Genomic DNA, 14,946 nt, shown 5'->3' with positions numbered 1-14,946 from the left:
TTCACTGTAAAGAAACTGTTTTAACAGAAATGTACAGGGATAACAATTCTTCACAAAGGCCTTCTGCAATAAAAGTTTTCTGTTGTCTCCAGAAAGCTTGTAAGGAAGGGGATAAGTGTAGGTCGGGGGTTTGTGTGTGTGTGTGTTGTGTGTGTGCCATCGAGTCACAGCTGACTTAGTGTTTTCAAGGCAAGAGATGTTCAGGGGTGGGTTGCCATTGCCTGCCTCTGCCTCATGACCCTGGTAGTCCTTGGAGATTGCCCATCCAGATTCTAACCAGGGCCGACCAAGCTTAGCTTCTTAGATCTTTTTTATTTTTTTATTTTTTTATTATTTTTCAAACTTATTCTCATTCAATTGTATCATTCCAATCATAGTCTATAATATGAACAATTTCTATCTTATCACTATATATATATATATATATATATATATATATATAACTTCCCCTCCTCTATCCATTTAATATCTTTATTTCTCTCTTTGTAATTAAAGCCTAATTCATTATAATAACCCACATTTATCATTTTCTTAAAATCTAATCTTTAACTTTGGTATCTTAATTACTTCAAACAATCTGAATTAGATCAAAACATATCCCTTAATATTTCCCAAGTTAAGTTCATTTACACAGTATGTTGTCCATGCCTCCCATTCTCCCACAAATTCCGTGTTTTCCTTTTGGTTTTTTAATGCAGTAAGTCTTGCCATTTCAGCCAGTTCCATCATTTTATCTATCTAGGCAGTCTTATCTGGTATCTCAGACATTTTGTTGCATAGACCAGTCTTGCAGCCGTAGTGGCATGTATCAAAAATGATCTCTGAGTCACTATAGACTCAGACTATAGAGTCTGGTATTATACTTAGCAACATCATTTCCGGTGTTTTAGGGATATTATATTGTACTATCAACCTTAATTCGTTGTAAATCATATCCCAAAAGTTTTTTGCCTTTTCACACAGCCACCAGACGTGGTGAAAAGAACCAACTTCTTCTTGACATGTCCAACATTTTGGTGACATTGCTCCGTACATTTTGGCTAGTTTCTTTGGTGTCAAATACCATCTATAGATCATTTTATAAATATTCTCTCTCAATGATTGTGAAAGTATGTTTCATATCTTTCGACCAAAGTCTTTCCCATTTATTCAAAGGAATATCATGACCCAATGTCTGTGCCCAAGTTATCATCGTTGGTTTGATTTGATCTTGTTCCGTATATGGTATCAATGACATCTTATACATTTTTGAAATTAAATGTTCACTATTTTCCAATAACATTCATTGAAAAGTTGATTTATCTTTAGTAAAGCCAGTCTTCATGTCTTGTAAATATACTGATTGTATCTGATGATATTGAAACCAAGTCATATATTCCTTCAATTTTCCATGTTCCTTTAGGGCACATTTATTATCTTTCCATACCAAAAGGTCTTGATTCTTGACAAATTGAGATGGTCTCAATGGTCGCAATGTTAACATCTCTTGTGCGGAGATCCATAGAGTTGTTCTAGGTTCTAAAAGATGTTTGTACTTTAACCAGGTTTTTATTAATGAAGATTTTATAATATGATGTTGAAAAGTCTTGTGGTTTTTAAGTTTATCATACCATAAGTAACCATGCCACCCATATCTGTTATCGAAACCTTCTAAGTCCAGTAGCCGGTTGTTCTTTAGTTGTATCCAGTCTTTTAGCCATACTAAGGCTGATGCTTCTGCATATAGACTAAAATTTGGAAGGGGAAATCCTCCTCTTTCTTTAGCATCAACCAAATATTTATAGGCAATTCTAGGTTTTTTCCCTTGCCATATAAAATTCAATAAATCTTTCCTCCACACGTCAAAATATTTTGTTTGCTCCACTATTGGTAAATTCTGAAATAAAAATAGTAACCTTTGTATTACTGAAATACGACCCAAAAGTGAAATATTTTTATTAGACCATGATATCATATCTTTTTTAACTAATTCCCATAATTTCACATAGTTATTCACCATTAAGTCTTTATTTTTATTTGTAATTCAAACACCTAGGTACTTTACTTTGTTAGTTTTCTCCCATCTAGTAATGTCCACAAAATCTTTTTGTTCTTCTTTTGAAAGATTTTTAAGTAAAGTCTGAGTCTTATCTTGGTTTATCCTAAATCCTGAGACTTCTCCATATTGCTTCAATAAATCTAATAATTAGTTTATAGACTGATTTGGATCATTCAAAATAAGTAGTAAATCATCTGCAAAGGCTCTCATTTTAAATTCTTGTTTGTTTTTTTAAAACCGTGGATTGCATCTAAGGTATTTTACAACATAAAGTTTCCAAAGTCAAAATAAAAAGCAAAGGTGAAAGCGGACATCCTTGTCTAGTTCCTTTTTGTATTTCACAATTTTCTGATATTGATTCATTTACTAAAATTTTAGCTTTTTGAGTATTGTATATAGCATCTATCCTGGTCCAGAATCTTACACCAAAGTTCCTTTTTTCCAAAACTTTTTTCATATATCCCCAAGAGACCATATCAAAAGCTTTCTCTGCGTCCAAAAAAATAAAAGCTGCTTTGTGTTGATTATTCTGTTCATAGTATTCCTTTGCATCCAATAAAATCCTCAAGTTATCTTTTATCTGTCATCCAGGAACAAAGCCCGCTTTTTCTTCATGAATCAAAGTTGTAATATATTGCTTTAAACAATTGGATAAAATAGAAACATATATTTTGTAATCCACGTTTAGGAGAGATATTGGTCTGTAGTTCGTTACTCTTTCCAGATTTATGGATCAACAATGTATAAGCATGTGACCATGTCTCTGGAGAAAGTCCTGTGTCTAAAATTGTGTTGCATACCTGTAAGAATGGATTCTTCAAGTCGTCCTTGAATAGTCTATAGAACAAAGCTGTAATTCCATCTGGGCCTGGTGTTTTATCTATCTTCTGTTTAGATATTGCATCTTCTATTTCTGTTGTTGTAATTGGAGCATCCATAATTCTACGCTGTTCAGAGGATAACTTGTTGACCTGTACACTGCTCAAGTATTTATCCATTTTCCCCCCGAAATAAAATCCTTTTGATATAATCTAGTGTAAAATAGTTCAAATTCTTTCAATATATCAGTTGTAGTATAAACCGGTCCTTTTGTAGTCTGTATTTTACTGATTATCTTCTTCTGCATGGAGTCTCTTAATTGACTAGCTAAAGATTTGCCCGGGCGATTTGCATGTTCAAAGTATCTCTGTTTTGCTCATTTCATATTTTTATTCATTTCCTCCATAACCACCAAATTTAATTGATGTTTAGCAACCTTGATCTTTAACATAATATGCTTCCTCTGATTTTCTTCAATTTCCAAGATATGTTGTTGTTCTAAGTTTTGTAATTCCCAAAGTATGTCATTTGTTTGTTGTAGTTGTTTTTTCTTCCATGCAGTATTCTTCTGAATCATAAATCCTCTTAACACTGCCTTAAAAGCATCCCAAATTGTATTCAGACTAGTTCCTCCATTCATATTGATCTCAAAAAAGTCCTTAATGAGAGTGTGTATTTCTTTTCTCATTTTATCATCTCTCAAAAGTCTGTCATTTAACCTTCATCTGAATGCTTGTCTATTATTCCATTCCAAAGAGATTGGATTATGGTCTGAGAAAGTTCTCGGTATTACTTGTACCTTACGCAGTTGTGTAAATATAGATTTGCTCGCCCATATCATGACTATTCGAGAGTGTGAATTGTGTCTTGCAAAATAAAAAGTAAATTATTTCGATGAGGTATTCATTGTTCTCTCTCTGAGTTCAGGGGACATCTTCAGTGATGGGTGTTCCCGTTCCTATGCTCAGGGAGAGGCAGGATCTTAAACTTGCAGCTTCCCGCCCTTGTCCTGCAACGCCCCCTAACATCCAATTCTATTCCTGCCTCACAGGGAGAAGCTGTGTCGAGAGCGAGCTCTTGAGCTAAGCTTCGTGTTATAACTTCTTAATTCCATTCTAAACCCCTTCTTTCCAACATTTTTACCTGTCTCTAGTTCTAATTCCTGTTCTTACTTAGTGTGTGTCTTAGTAGTCTTTTAACTCTCTGTCTGACTGCCTAACCTTCCCCCCCCCCTTCCTCCGCCTCTTCCCGACCGAGGAAAATGGCGGACGCAGAAAATCACTCTGGAGAGGAGATCCTCTCCGGAGATGAAATCGTTGTTGAGGGGATCCTTCCCCCGGGAAAACGCAAGATGGCGGATCAAGGAGGGGAAAAACAAAGAAAGCGCCGGGAAGCAGCCGCGACTAAAAAACGAAAGCTGGCGGAGGCGGCAAAGGCAGGAGCCAAAAAAGTGCACGAAGAGGAAGCTGCCGTCGTGTCCCCCCGTTCGGCCCTGGGCTACGAGGGTGAGGACGAAGGAGAAGGAGATCCTGCTACAGGCTCCACTGAGGTCTCGAATGCGGGCACAGGAGGTGGTAAAGTACCTTCCCCCTTTCCCCTTTTTTCGGCGGGGGGGGGGCTTCAGAGAGGAGCTTGATTGATATTATGAGAAAAGCCCTGAGGGAAGAATTTGCCTTTCTTGGGGAACCATCTCCCCAAGAGGCCTGTGTTATCTAGGGCCTCCTCCCCCTCCAGGAGTTCTCTCCATTCAGAGCCCACTTCATCTACCTCAGGCAAGCCTTGGCCTACCAAGGCTGCCAGGAAATCCCATTCTGTAAATCCTCCCAGAACCAGCCAAGAGGATTTCTCACCAGATGAAGCGGATGAGAGGGAGGAAAGGGAATTCTCCTCTGAAGAGGAGCAGGAAGGGGCGCAGCCTGGTCAAGATCTCCACCCTAGGCTGTTTGCAGGGGAGGATTATCAAACCTTCTTATCTAAGGTCATGGCGGCCCTTGATCTCCATGAGGACGAGGACACAGAGGCCATAAAAAGCAAGACTAAGTTTAGAGGTTCCAAGGAATTTTTTACCAGGCTGCAATCTAAGTCTTTAGCAGTGCCCTTCCCAGAGTACTTTGAGGACTTGGTTAAAGCTGAATGGCAAAAACCAATGTCAGGCAAGCAGATACCAGCATCCACGAAAAGGCTTTATATCTTAGAGCCCAGGGCCATGTCATTGTTGCAGGTTCCTTTAGTGGAGGCACCTGTAGCTGATTTACAGTCTTCAGGATTTATTTCCCAAGATGGAGGGGGGGACATCAAAGATACCCTAGACAGAAAAATTGACTACGCCACGAAGAAGGCCCATGAGTCAGCAGCCTTGTCTATCCAGGCTTCAGCAACTGCGGCCCTGGTGGCTTGAGCTAGTATCATGTGGGTGAGAAAAATCATTGATTTAACACCACAACAGAACAAGCGTGTTCTTAATGGACTCAGCAGTCTACTTAAGGCTTCCAATTTCTTGGCAGATGCTACCTTGGACGCTATGTCTTTCTCGGCCAGATCTCTGGCGGCTTCCTCTGTTGCTAGGAGAGCCGCATGGATTAGGGCCTGGTCAGCTGATAGTGGATCCAAATCTATCTTACTGGGATATCCTTTTGAAGATGATCGTCTTTTCGGACCAAAACTGGACGACATACTTATAGAGACGAAGGACAAGAAGAAGGCCCTTCCAAAATTCATCAAGAGGGATGGAAAACCCTCTTCCTCCTCTTCCTTTCGTCCCTTCAGGACATCGCATTTTCTTCAGAGACCCAGACCAGACGGTAGGCGTCACAACTGGAGTCAACCCAGAGGATCATTCAGACGAGGATCCAGATTTAATAGAGGATTCCAATCCTTCAACCAGGGTTCAGACAAGTCTGGCCGATTTGGGGATAAATCCAACAAACAATGACTCCGAGTCCAGCCCGGTGGGGGGGAAGACTTCAGCTATTCGCAAAAACTTGGGGACTATCAAAACCGGATGTTTGGGTGCAGAATACAATATCCCAGGGCTGCGAAATAGAATTTTACAAAGAACCCCCAGATCGGTTCTTGGTCTCCCCCGTCCCTCAGAATTCAGAAAAGGCTCTACGCACGCAAAAGGCCATTCAACACCTGTTAAACATCCAGACAATAGAACATGTACCCAACTCACAACAGCACAATGGGGTCTACTCGTTTTTCTTCACCGTGCCAAAGAAAAACAAAGAATGGAGAGCCATTTTAGACCTCAAATTTCTGAACCGCTTCGTGTGCAAAAAACGCTTCAGGATGGAGACCCTCCGTTCAATCGTGGAGGCGCTGCGTCCTCAGGTCTTCATGACATCCTTAGACCTGAAGGAGGCTTACATGCACATCATGATTCACCCACATTTCCTCAAATACCTGAGGTATTTGCGCACCTGCAGTTCAGGGCGTTGCCCTTCGGGTTGACTTCAGTTCCGAGAATATTCACCAAAGTGTTGGTCACTTTGGTGGCTTCATTGAGGGAACAAGGGATTCACATCTTTCCTTACCTCGACGACATACTAGTGACTGCACCGTCAAGGTCATTAGCCAGCCACCATACAGCCATAGTCATCAGAACATTGCAACAACACGGTTTCTTGGTAAATTTGGCCAAGAGCTGCTTAATTCCAATGCGGTCCATTCACCATCTAGGGGCCGTCATAGACTTAGCCCAGGGCAGCCTTTTTCTTTTAGCGGACAAAATTTCCAAGTTAATTACACTGACAAGAACCATCATAGCCTCCAGGAGGATAGGACTCTCATCTTTAGCGAGATTACAAGGCCTCATGGTGGCGTGCATAAGCGTGGTTCCATGGACACGTCTTCATATGCAAGATCTTCAGTGGTTCCTAAAACCATACCAGCTCCAGATTTCCCAGAAGAGGAATCCTCTCCTCGTCCTTTCTTGTCAGGTCAGGGACAGCCTACAGTGGTGGGCCAAGAGATCCAACCTCAAAAAAGGTCTGCCATACTTACAAGGTCAGACGACATAAATCTTCACCGACGCCAGCCTAGAGGGATGGGGAGCTACCCTTCACCATCACCTAGCCACAGGGACGGTGGAATCAGAACGAGGCGCGATTACACATCAATCGACTAGAGCTACGAGCGGTTTACAACGTGCTACTACAATTCCAACCCTTAATAGAGAATCAACATACTGGTGAAGACCGACAATGTGGCCACCAAGGCCTACTTAAACAGACAAGAAGGGTCGCGTTCATCCTCCCTCCACGCAGAGGCTCTGAAGATTCTTCACTGGGCGGAAAAACATCTAGCGTCCGTCAAATCGGAGCACATCAAGGGAGTGCAAAACCTTCAAGCAGACTGGCTAAGCCAGCAACGAGTGGACGAGGGCGAATGGTCACTCAACAAGGGGACGTTCCATCTACTTCAAGCAAAATTTGGCCACCCAGAGATGGACCTGTTTGCATCACATGAAAACAAGCAGATGAGCAGGTTCCTTTCACTGTTTTTCCACCCCGAAGCGGAGGGAGTGGACGCACTGGAGACCCCTTGGCCACGGGGACTACTTTATGCTTTTCCACCTCTCCCAATTCTCCCCAAGGTGCTACGGAAGATTCGTAAGGAGAAGGCTCTAGTTATACTAATCGCTCCACATTGGCCTCGTCGTCCGTGGTTCCCAACACTAAAAGAACTCTCAGTACAGCAACCATGGGAACTACCTGTAACAAGGGACTTACTGCACCAAGGGCCCATTCTACACCCGGATCCAGCGTGGCTAAAACTGACCTCCTGGGTCTTGAAAGGCAGCGGTTGTTAGACCTGGGTTATTCTCAAGAAGTCATCTTAACCATGTTAGAGGCCAGAAAACTTTCTACGAAGCGTATATATAACTTTACATGGAAGGCCTTCATGCGATGGTGCAACAGAAAACATCTAAACCAGTGGTTCTCAACCTGGGGGTCGGGACCCCCAAGGGGGTCGCGAAGTGTTTTCTGGGGAGTCGCCGCCACTGTCCTGGGACAGCCCCCATCCCGGGCTGTCCAGGACTAACCCAGACGCCCTGTAACCCTGATCCGTCCGCGAGGGCAGGGAAGACCCCAAGCAGAGAGGTGAGGAACTGGCCGACCGACAGCCAGAAGGAGCTGGGCTGCAGAGACGGTGCGGCGTGCCGCCGCACACCAGCTGTAGCCCCACTACCCAGCTGAGAGGTGGGCGGGCCAGCCCTGGGCGCGGTCGCACCTGCGCCGGGCGGATGATGCGGCAGGATGTGTGGGAGGCCGAGGAAGCTCCCCTGGCTCAGCCAGTTCAGGTCTTGGAGGAGAAGAGGGCGGTCCCCCTTGAGGCCGCTACAGCCACATTGTTTTTACTTTTAGCCGTTCTCGGGTGGGGCGGGAGCTTCAGCCTGGAATCCAAGTGCACATGTCTGTAGTGTGGCTTTGCTTTTCTGCCCTGAGTCATCAGTTCCGCTCTGGCAAGGCCAAGGGGGAGAGAGTCGAGGTGCATGCGCAGTTCGGGATTTCCCCCTCGAGCGCGCAGGTTCGGTGAGGCGCAGAAGGAGCTGTGACTGGCGGAGGGGGAAAAAAGGCACGAAAAGTCCGAGCAGGATAAGTGGCCCTCGGCTCTTTCCTGGCCCTTCGCTCTTGTGAGGTGATTAAACGGAGCTCTGCTTTGAGGGATAACTGCAGTTCTGTGCACAAGCAGTGTCCCAGTCACAAGAGAGGGGGTTTCCTCGCGAGAGCCCCGGCCTGCTTGGAAGAGTTTTTGGGGAGAGAGGGGAAGACAAGGAACGCAGTGCATGCTCAGAGGCACTCTTTACTCCGTGCCAGGAAAGGTTGCCGCGCCACACAATCACAGCCGCTGCGCAACAGGTGGTAGTACCTTGTTTGTTTGTTTGCTTGTTTGTTTTAAGCTTTAAAATTTAAAGTAATTATATATATGGATACCCTGGACTGCCAAAAAAACAAATGTGTTTTCTTTATCCGATTGAAAATGTCATTAATGCAAATTTATGCAAATGTGACGAGGGTCGCAGGTTACTTGGCTATTGTAAAAGGGGGTCGCGACTCAAAAAGGTTGAGAACCACTGATCTAGACCCTCTCACCATTTCGATGGCCAGCCTTCTAGCGTTTCTTCAGGACGGCATAATTCAGAATTTGAAACCATCCACGCTACGGAGGCAAGTGGCTGCAATAGCCACAGTAGTCACCCACCTAGATGGATACGCAAGCATCCGCATATAGCTTCTTTTCTAAAAGGGGCGTCATACCTATCGCCACCAACTGTGCACAGATTTCCTACATGGCGGCTCAACCTGGTACTTAACTCGTTGACTGGGCCTCCTTTTGAACCTTTGAGAGACGTTTCACTTTCCTTTCTAAACATGAAGGTTCTGTTTCTTGTGGCAGTGACATCGGCAAGAAGAGTGTCAGAATTGGGAACACTCTCATCAAGGGACAGTCTATGTATTTTCCATGCTGACAAGGTTGTCCTTAGGTTAGACCCGACCTTCACGCCTAAAGTAAACACACATTTCCACAGGCAACAGGAAATTATCCTTCCCTCCTTTTTCCAAAGCCACAGCATCCAAGGGAAAAGAACTGGCATCTCTTGGATCTAAGGAGAGCCATTCGAATCTACATCAAGCGTACTAAGTCTTTCAGAAGGTCTGAAGCCCTCTTCGTCTCCATATCGCCTCCTAACAAAGGGCTCAAGTTATCTAATGCCTCCATCAGTAGAGGTATTCGACAGTGCATACAGTTATGTTACCATCATTCAGGCACTCCATGTCCACAAGGGATTACTGCGCACTCAGTTCGTGGAGCAGCGACGTCGGCGGCCTTCGACTCACAAGCTTCTCCGTCAGAGATCTGCAAAGCGGCCACTTGGTCAAGTCTCTCAACGTTCGCAAAGCACTACAAAATCGACGCGTATGCTTCAGCAGATGCAGCATTTGGGAGAAGAGTGTTACAGCAAGTAGTGTGCAGCCGTGATCCCACCCAGATGGAGCAGCTTTAGAAGATCCCATCGCTGAAGATGTCCCCTGAACTCAGAGAGAGAACAGAGCCTTGGCTTACCTGTGAGGGCACCTTCTTCTCTGAGGGAAGGGGACATCTTGCCCAGGGCAAAGTAAAAAAAAAAAAAAAAGAGGATGAAAGAAAAGAAGATAAAACAATACAGTAGAGGGAGCGTGAGACTTGATGATTCACAGCACCTGAGAAGTGATGGGCTTGTCATCTGATCAAAATAGGTTCCCACTAAAATAGGCAACTAACACCTTGTTGTGTGTTACATGCATGTCGTTTCATGTGAGGTCTCGTCAACAAGTTGTCTTTTAGGTCCGAGTTGGCGAGCCAACAAGTTTTTTGACTGTGTGTATTTGTATTTGTTCTGTTTAACATGTTATGTGCTTCCTGTCTTCTACCTGCTTTGGAAGTCCTCGAATTGGATGTTAGGGGGTGTTGCAGGACAAGGGCGGGAAGCTGCAAGTTTAAGATCCTGCCTCTCCCTGAGCATAGGAATGAAAACACCCATCGCTGAAGATGTCCCCTTCCCTCAGAGAAGAAGGAGCCCTCACAGGTAAGCCAAGGCTCCGATCTCCGTATGTCTTGTATTTTAAATTCTTCAGTAAGTTGAAAAAAGGTCTTAGGAAGGCAGCCTTCCTTTTCTTCCTTGGCCATTGATTTCTTGTCTATTGCACTATCTATAACTCCATTGAAGTCCCCCATTAACAACATTTGTTCCTCCACATGTTGTAATAAAACATCATGAAGGCGCTTATAGAATTGTGCTTTCCCCTCGTTAGGTTCATAGATCCCTACCACCAATGTCTTTTGTCCAAGTATTTTAGCTCTTATCATAAGTATTCTGCCCTCTTCATCTTTGTACACTAATTCTGGAGCAAATGAAGCCTGAGCATAAATAACTAGTCCTTTAGTTTTTTGTTTTTGCTGATGAAATGAAGGATTGCCCCAAAGATTTCCTTTCCAAATATTTTTTATCTTTCTTGAAAATATGAGTTTCCTGCAAATATATCAATGAGTACTTTTGTTTTTGTAAAAATTTAAAAATCCGTCCCCTCTTTACTATTCCATTCAAACCATTTACACTCCACGAAATAACTTTGGCCATGTTGTCAGAGTTTTAACATAATAATTTTATAATCCGCCTACTGCTCCTTTTGCCATATCATCATCATCTTCTTCTTGACTTAAATCTTGCTTCTGTTCCGGTGTAAGGCCTATAAGTTCCTTCCTGTATTTTCTCAAAAATTTCCCAACGTCGTCTTTTGTAGTAATTGTGTACTTCACATCTTTGTAAGTAAATGCCAGTCCTTGTGGTAGCAACCACCTATATTTTATTCCACTTTTTCTTAGAGATGTTGTGAATCTTTGAAAATATTTCTTTTTGACATCAGGTGTCTTGGTATATCCTTTAAGAGTATCAATGTATTACCTTCCAAAACTATTGGATCTTGATAGTGCTGTTGCATTTTTATGTCTTTCATTCTGATGTCATAGAAGGCTATCATGACCTCTTGCTTTTGCTCTTTTCAGTTTAGGGGGCAAGGGCATCCTGTAGATTCTATTGATTGCATGGCTTAGCTTCTTAGATCTGACTCGATCAGGCTATCGAGGGGTTATCCAGGTCAGGAGGGGGGAATCTAAAGGTGTGTTTAGCAATGAACCAAATGTTATGTGCTGTGGTGAATCACTAAATGCTGAATTATTACTGCTACTTGTGTAGTAGACTGAACGGGATGAACACAGAAATATTTCTATCAACCTGGTGATAAATTATCAGTTTTAAGCCATGTTACGGTAGGAAGGGGCAATAGTGCCTTTCCTTGGGAGGAAATTCCCTTAGACCAAGGGTTCTCTGGAAAACACTCTTGTAACCAGTCGTGACCACTCAGGACCTCTTGAGCACATCTAGAATGACCCGCTGAGAAGGTACTTTCCTAGCGCAGAGCTGGAGCAATAACGAAGCAACAGGGTGGAAACCCTGGAAGTTACCTGATAACCAACTATGTCATTCCTGTGCAGTCTAGCACACAAGGAAGAGATTTAGAGAAATAGCTCAGGGAAATAAATTGTACTAAGCAAAGCCAAAAAAATCTTTATTAAAAATTTATTATAAAAGAGGGCGGGGGGGGGAGGAAAAAGTGGGTTGGGTTCAAAAAAAGTGCTGGAAAAAGGACAAAATGCAGGGGGAAAGCACCCAGTGACGACAGCACAGAGATGTTCAAATAAAAAGCAATACAGTCAAACTAAGTAACAGGTTCCTCAGAGCGTGTGCAGAGTTCCTTGCAGTAATAAGATGTTGGAGGAGTCCTTAACCCCTAACCAACCTCCTGTGGACTCAGTTTCTGCTGAAGAATGAAAACTGAAGACCAGGGAAAATATCAAGATGTTCAGATATGTATGGTCGATGGAATTGGACCTGAGCCAGCCTCCTCTCTAAGAGCAATGAACTGATTTAGTGAGTCCCACGCAGACCCCCATCTTTGATGTCAGAGGCTTTGATGACCAGTCAGAGACGTATAATGTACAGTCCCAACCTTTGTCAGGCATCTAGTAATGGCTCTGAACTTCCATGGCAAATAGGTGGTCTGTTCCAAACCCGATTGTCCTTTGTTCAAAAGGGATTAAGTTTGCCAGGAATGGAAATGAATGGGTCATTCTAATGTAAACCCCCAGGGGTCCAAGATCCCAGACACTCTAGGTAATTCTCTTGACCTAGTAAGGTTTTAGGGTTTCTGTCACAAGCCACACATTAAAGATTTGCCAAAGTGAGCCGACTGTTCTTTTCTTCTTTTTATTCTAGCATTTTGTCCTTATCACATCGGTCACTTCTCTATTGTGGGGCTGGGTTTTGAGGAATACGTAAGTACTTTCATTTTGCCAGTTCAAATTTAAAAAGTGAATGTCTTTTTAATAACAATATGATTCTTCAAATATTTAAATAATTTTAAACATTGGAATTGGAAAATTTCCTGGAAGATTTTCCAATTCAAATTTTCCCAGAAAAATCCACACTACTGCCTACCTCACACAGTGGTTGTGGGGATAAAATGGAGGACAGGAGAACAGTGTAAGCTGCTTTGGTTCCCCAATGGAGAGAAAAGCAGAGGAAATAAGTGTACATGATTGTGCCCCATGGAACTTCCATACAAATAAAAAGGTTTTGTCCTTTCCAGGTTCAAGCATCTCATTTTGAAGGCCTAATCACAACCATCGTGGGCTACGTGCTGTTGGCAGTCTCACTGATTGTTTGCCATGTATCCTTTCATAAGTACCTGCTGGCCTCTGTGGTCACTATTTGATCTATGGATGCTCGCTATAAAAATACATTATTCCTAGAGGTGTTGTGTTCTGCTCTGCCCCTTTGAGGAAAATATATGGTCGAATTGGCTCAGGGATCTTTTAACTGTGCCTAAGAGGTTAGGGGCACAATTCAGACCCTTCCTTTTGGAGCACAGTTTCTTCCCCACCCTTTCACTGTATGCTTTAATTGTAGTTAAGTGCTATATCAGCACCAGAGTTCAGATAATCGACGTACGCTCTTAATAAGAATTTGAAACCAGCTTCAAACTCTTCCTTCAGAGGGGAAACTAATTAGTCTTAACCATAGTTAATTGTAGTACAGGTGTAAAATTAAAGATTTTGGGTGGAGGCTTAGTTTGTTGCAGAAAGAGCAGCAGTTGAATGGAGGAGATGTGTGATGCTGCTGTTAACCCTGCTGGTTCTATAATGACTGGGTATGTCAGGAACTGTGTTTACACTATGCCTGTTGTCCGTGCTGAGCAAATCAACCGGATGAAGCGAGGAAAAGCAGCGAGGCCGGACTTGATCCCCTTAGAGCTTTTCCTAGTTAACCCCGAATGGTGGGCTGCCCGTTTGGCCCCCACTTTTTTCGGATATCAATCAAGCAGCCGCCATTCCGGAGGTCTGGAGGACAGCTACACTCGTTCCAATACACAAAAGTGGAGACGCCAGCAACCCTGGGAATTATAGGCCGATTAGTCTCATTGCCATTCCGGGTAAGATCTATACTGCACTCCTTTTGGAGAGGCTCCAGGACTGGCTTGACGAAGAGGCTTATCTCTACCCCGAGCAGTGTGGCTTTCGACAAGGTTTTTCCACCATAGACCATTGTCTGATCCTCTTCCAGTTGGCCTCTAAGTGTTCTCTTTGTCCAAGGGGATGCTTATATGTGGCCTTTATGGACCTAAGGGCTGCGTTCAATTCCATCCCTCAACGCAGACTTTGGAGGAAATTGATGAACACTAGTATAGACCATAGACTTTTGGCTCTGATTATGGCTCTTTACTCTAGAACATCTGCCTTAGTGCGGGTCGATCCTATTGGAACACTGACGGACCCATTCCCAGTTCAAAAGGGGGTAAGACAGGGATGCCTGCTTGCTCCCTCCCTGTTTAACATCTTTATTAACGATCTGGTGCCACGTCTCAAGGAGGGAGCTAAACACCCCCCCTTATCTTGCTGGCCATCCCATATCACTTTTACTGTATCCGGATGATGCGGTTCGTCTATAGGAAGCCTGCATTGGCCATTGCTGGGGCCACCAAGCTTGTGGGCCCATGGACTGCTGAAGAGGCATGGATCCAAGTGCCTGAGCAGACGTAGAAGGTTGGTTTGGAGCCGAAGGCACAGGAGGCAAAAACATGGACTTTGCCAAATCCAAGTCCGAGACAGAAAGATCAGGAAAAGCCATCTGGGAACCGGGAGACTCGGAACCTAACTGTGGCGAGGAGGTTCTAGGAGGAGGTGGAGTAACGGATTCCTCCAACCCAGCCGGATCCGTAGTGCTTGGAACAGAGGAAGCCGCAGCAGCGGTCTTAGAGGGCTTCGCAAGCTTCTCAGGCTTATCTAAGTGTTTTGTCTTGCGCTTAGCTTTCTTGCCCACAGGTTCAGTGGCGCTTTTCTTGGGAGCCTTAGAATCGACAGAAATAGTGCGCTTGCGCTCAGAAACAGGAGGATCCAAGGCCATGGAACCAACGGGCTCCAATGTAGCCAAATGCTCACGCCCGGCTGAAGAAGTCGAAGCTGGCGTCTTTGAGCCTAACAAAACT

The 14,946-nt window shown here is 43.8% G+C and overlaps 1 protein-coding gene across 1 annotated transcript in view; it reads left to right on the top strand.

The window, feature by feature from the left end:
- The window catches only part of MARCHF6 (membrane associated ring-CH-type finger 6), a 110,069-nt gene that overhangs the window by 20,936 nt on the left and 74,187 nt on the right, over window positions 1-14,946 (top strand). Inside the window, exons 11-12 of the mRNA XM_056862930.1 lie at window positions 12,678-12,736; window positions 13,051-13,131. Of these exons, the coding sequence (XP_056718908.1) occupies window positions 12,678-12,736; window positions 13,051-13,131 (140 nt within the window). The remainder of the gene's footprint in view (window positions 1-12,677; window positions 12,737-13,050; window positions 13,132-14,946) is intronic.

The sequence above is a fragment of the Euleptes europaea genome, chromosome 17, assembly GCF_029931775.1.
Source record: "Euleptes europaea isolate rEulEur1 chromosome 17, rEulEur1.hap1, whole genome shotgun sequence".
NCBI lineage: Eukaryota > Metazoa > Chordata > Lepidosauria > Squamata > Sphaerodactylidae > Euleptes > Euleptes europaea.
Note: the sequence above shows the minus strand (reverse complement) of the source record. Positions and strands in the feature narration are given on the sequence as shown.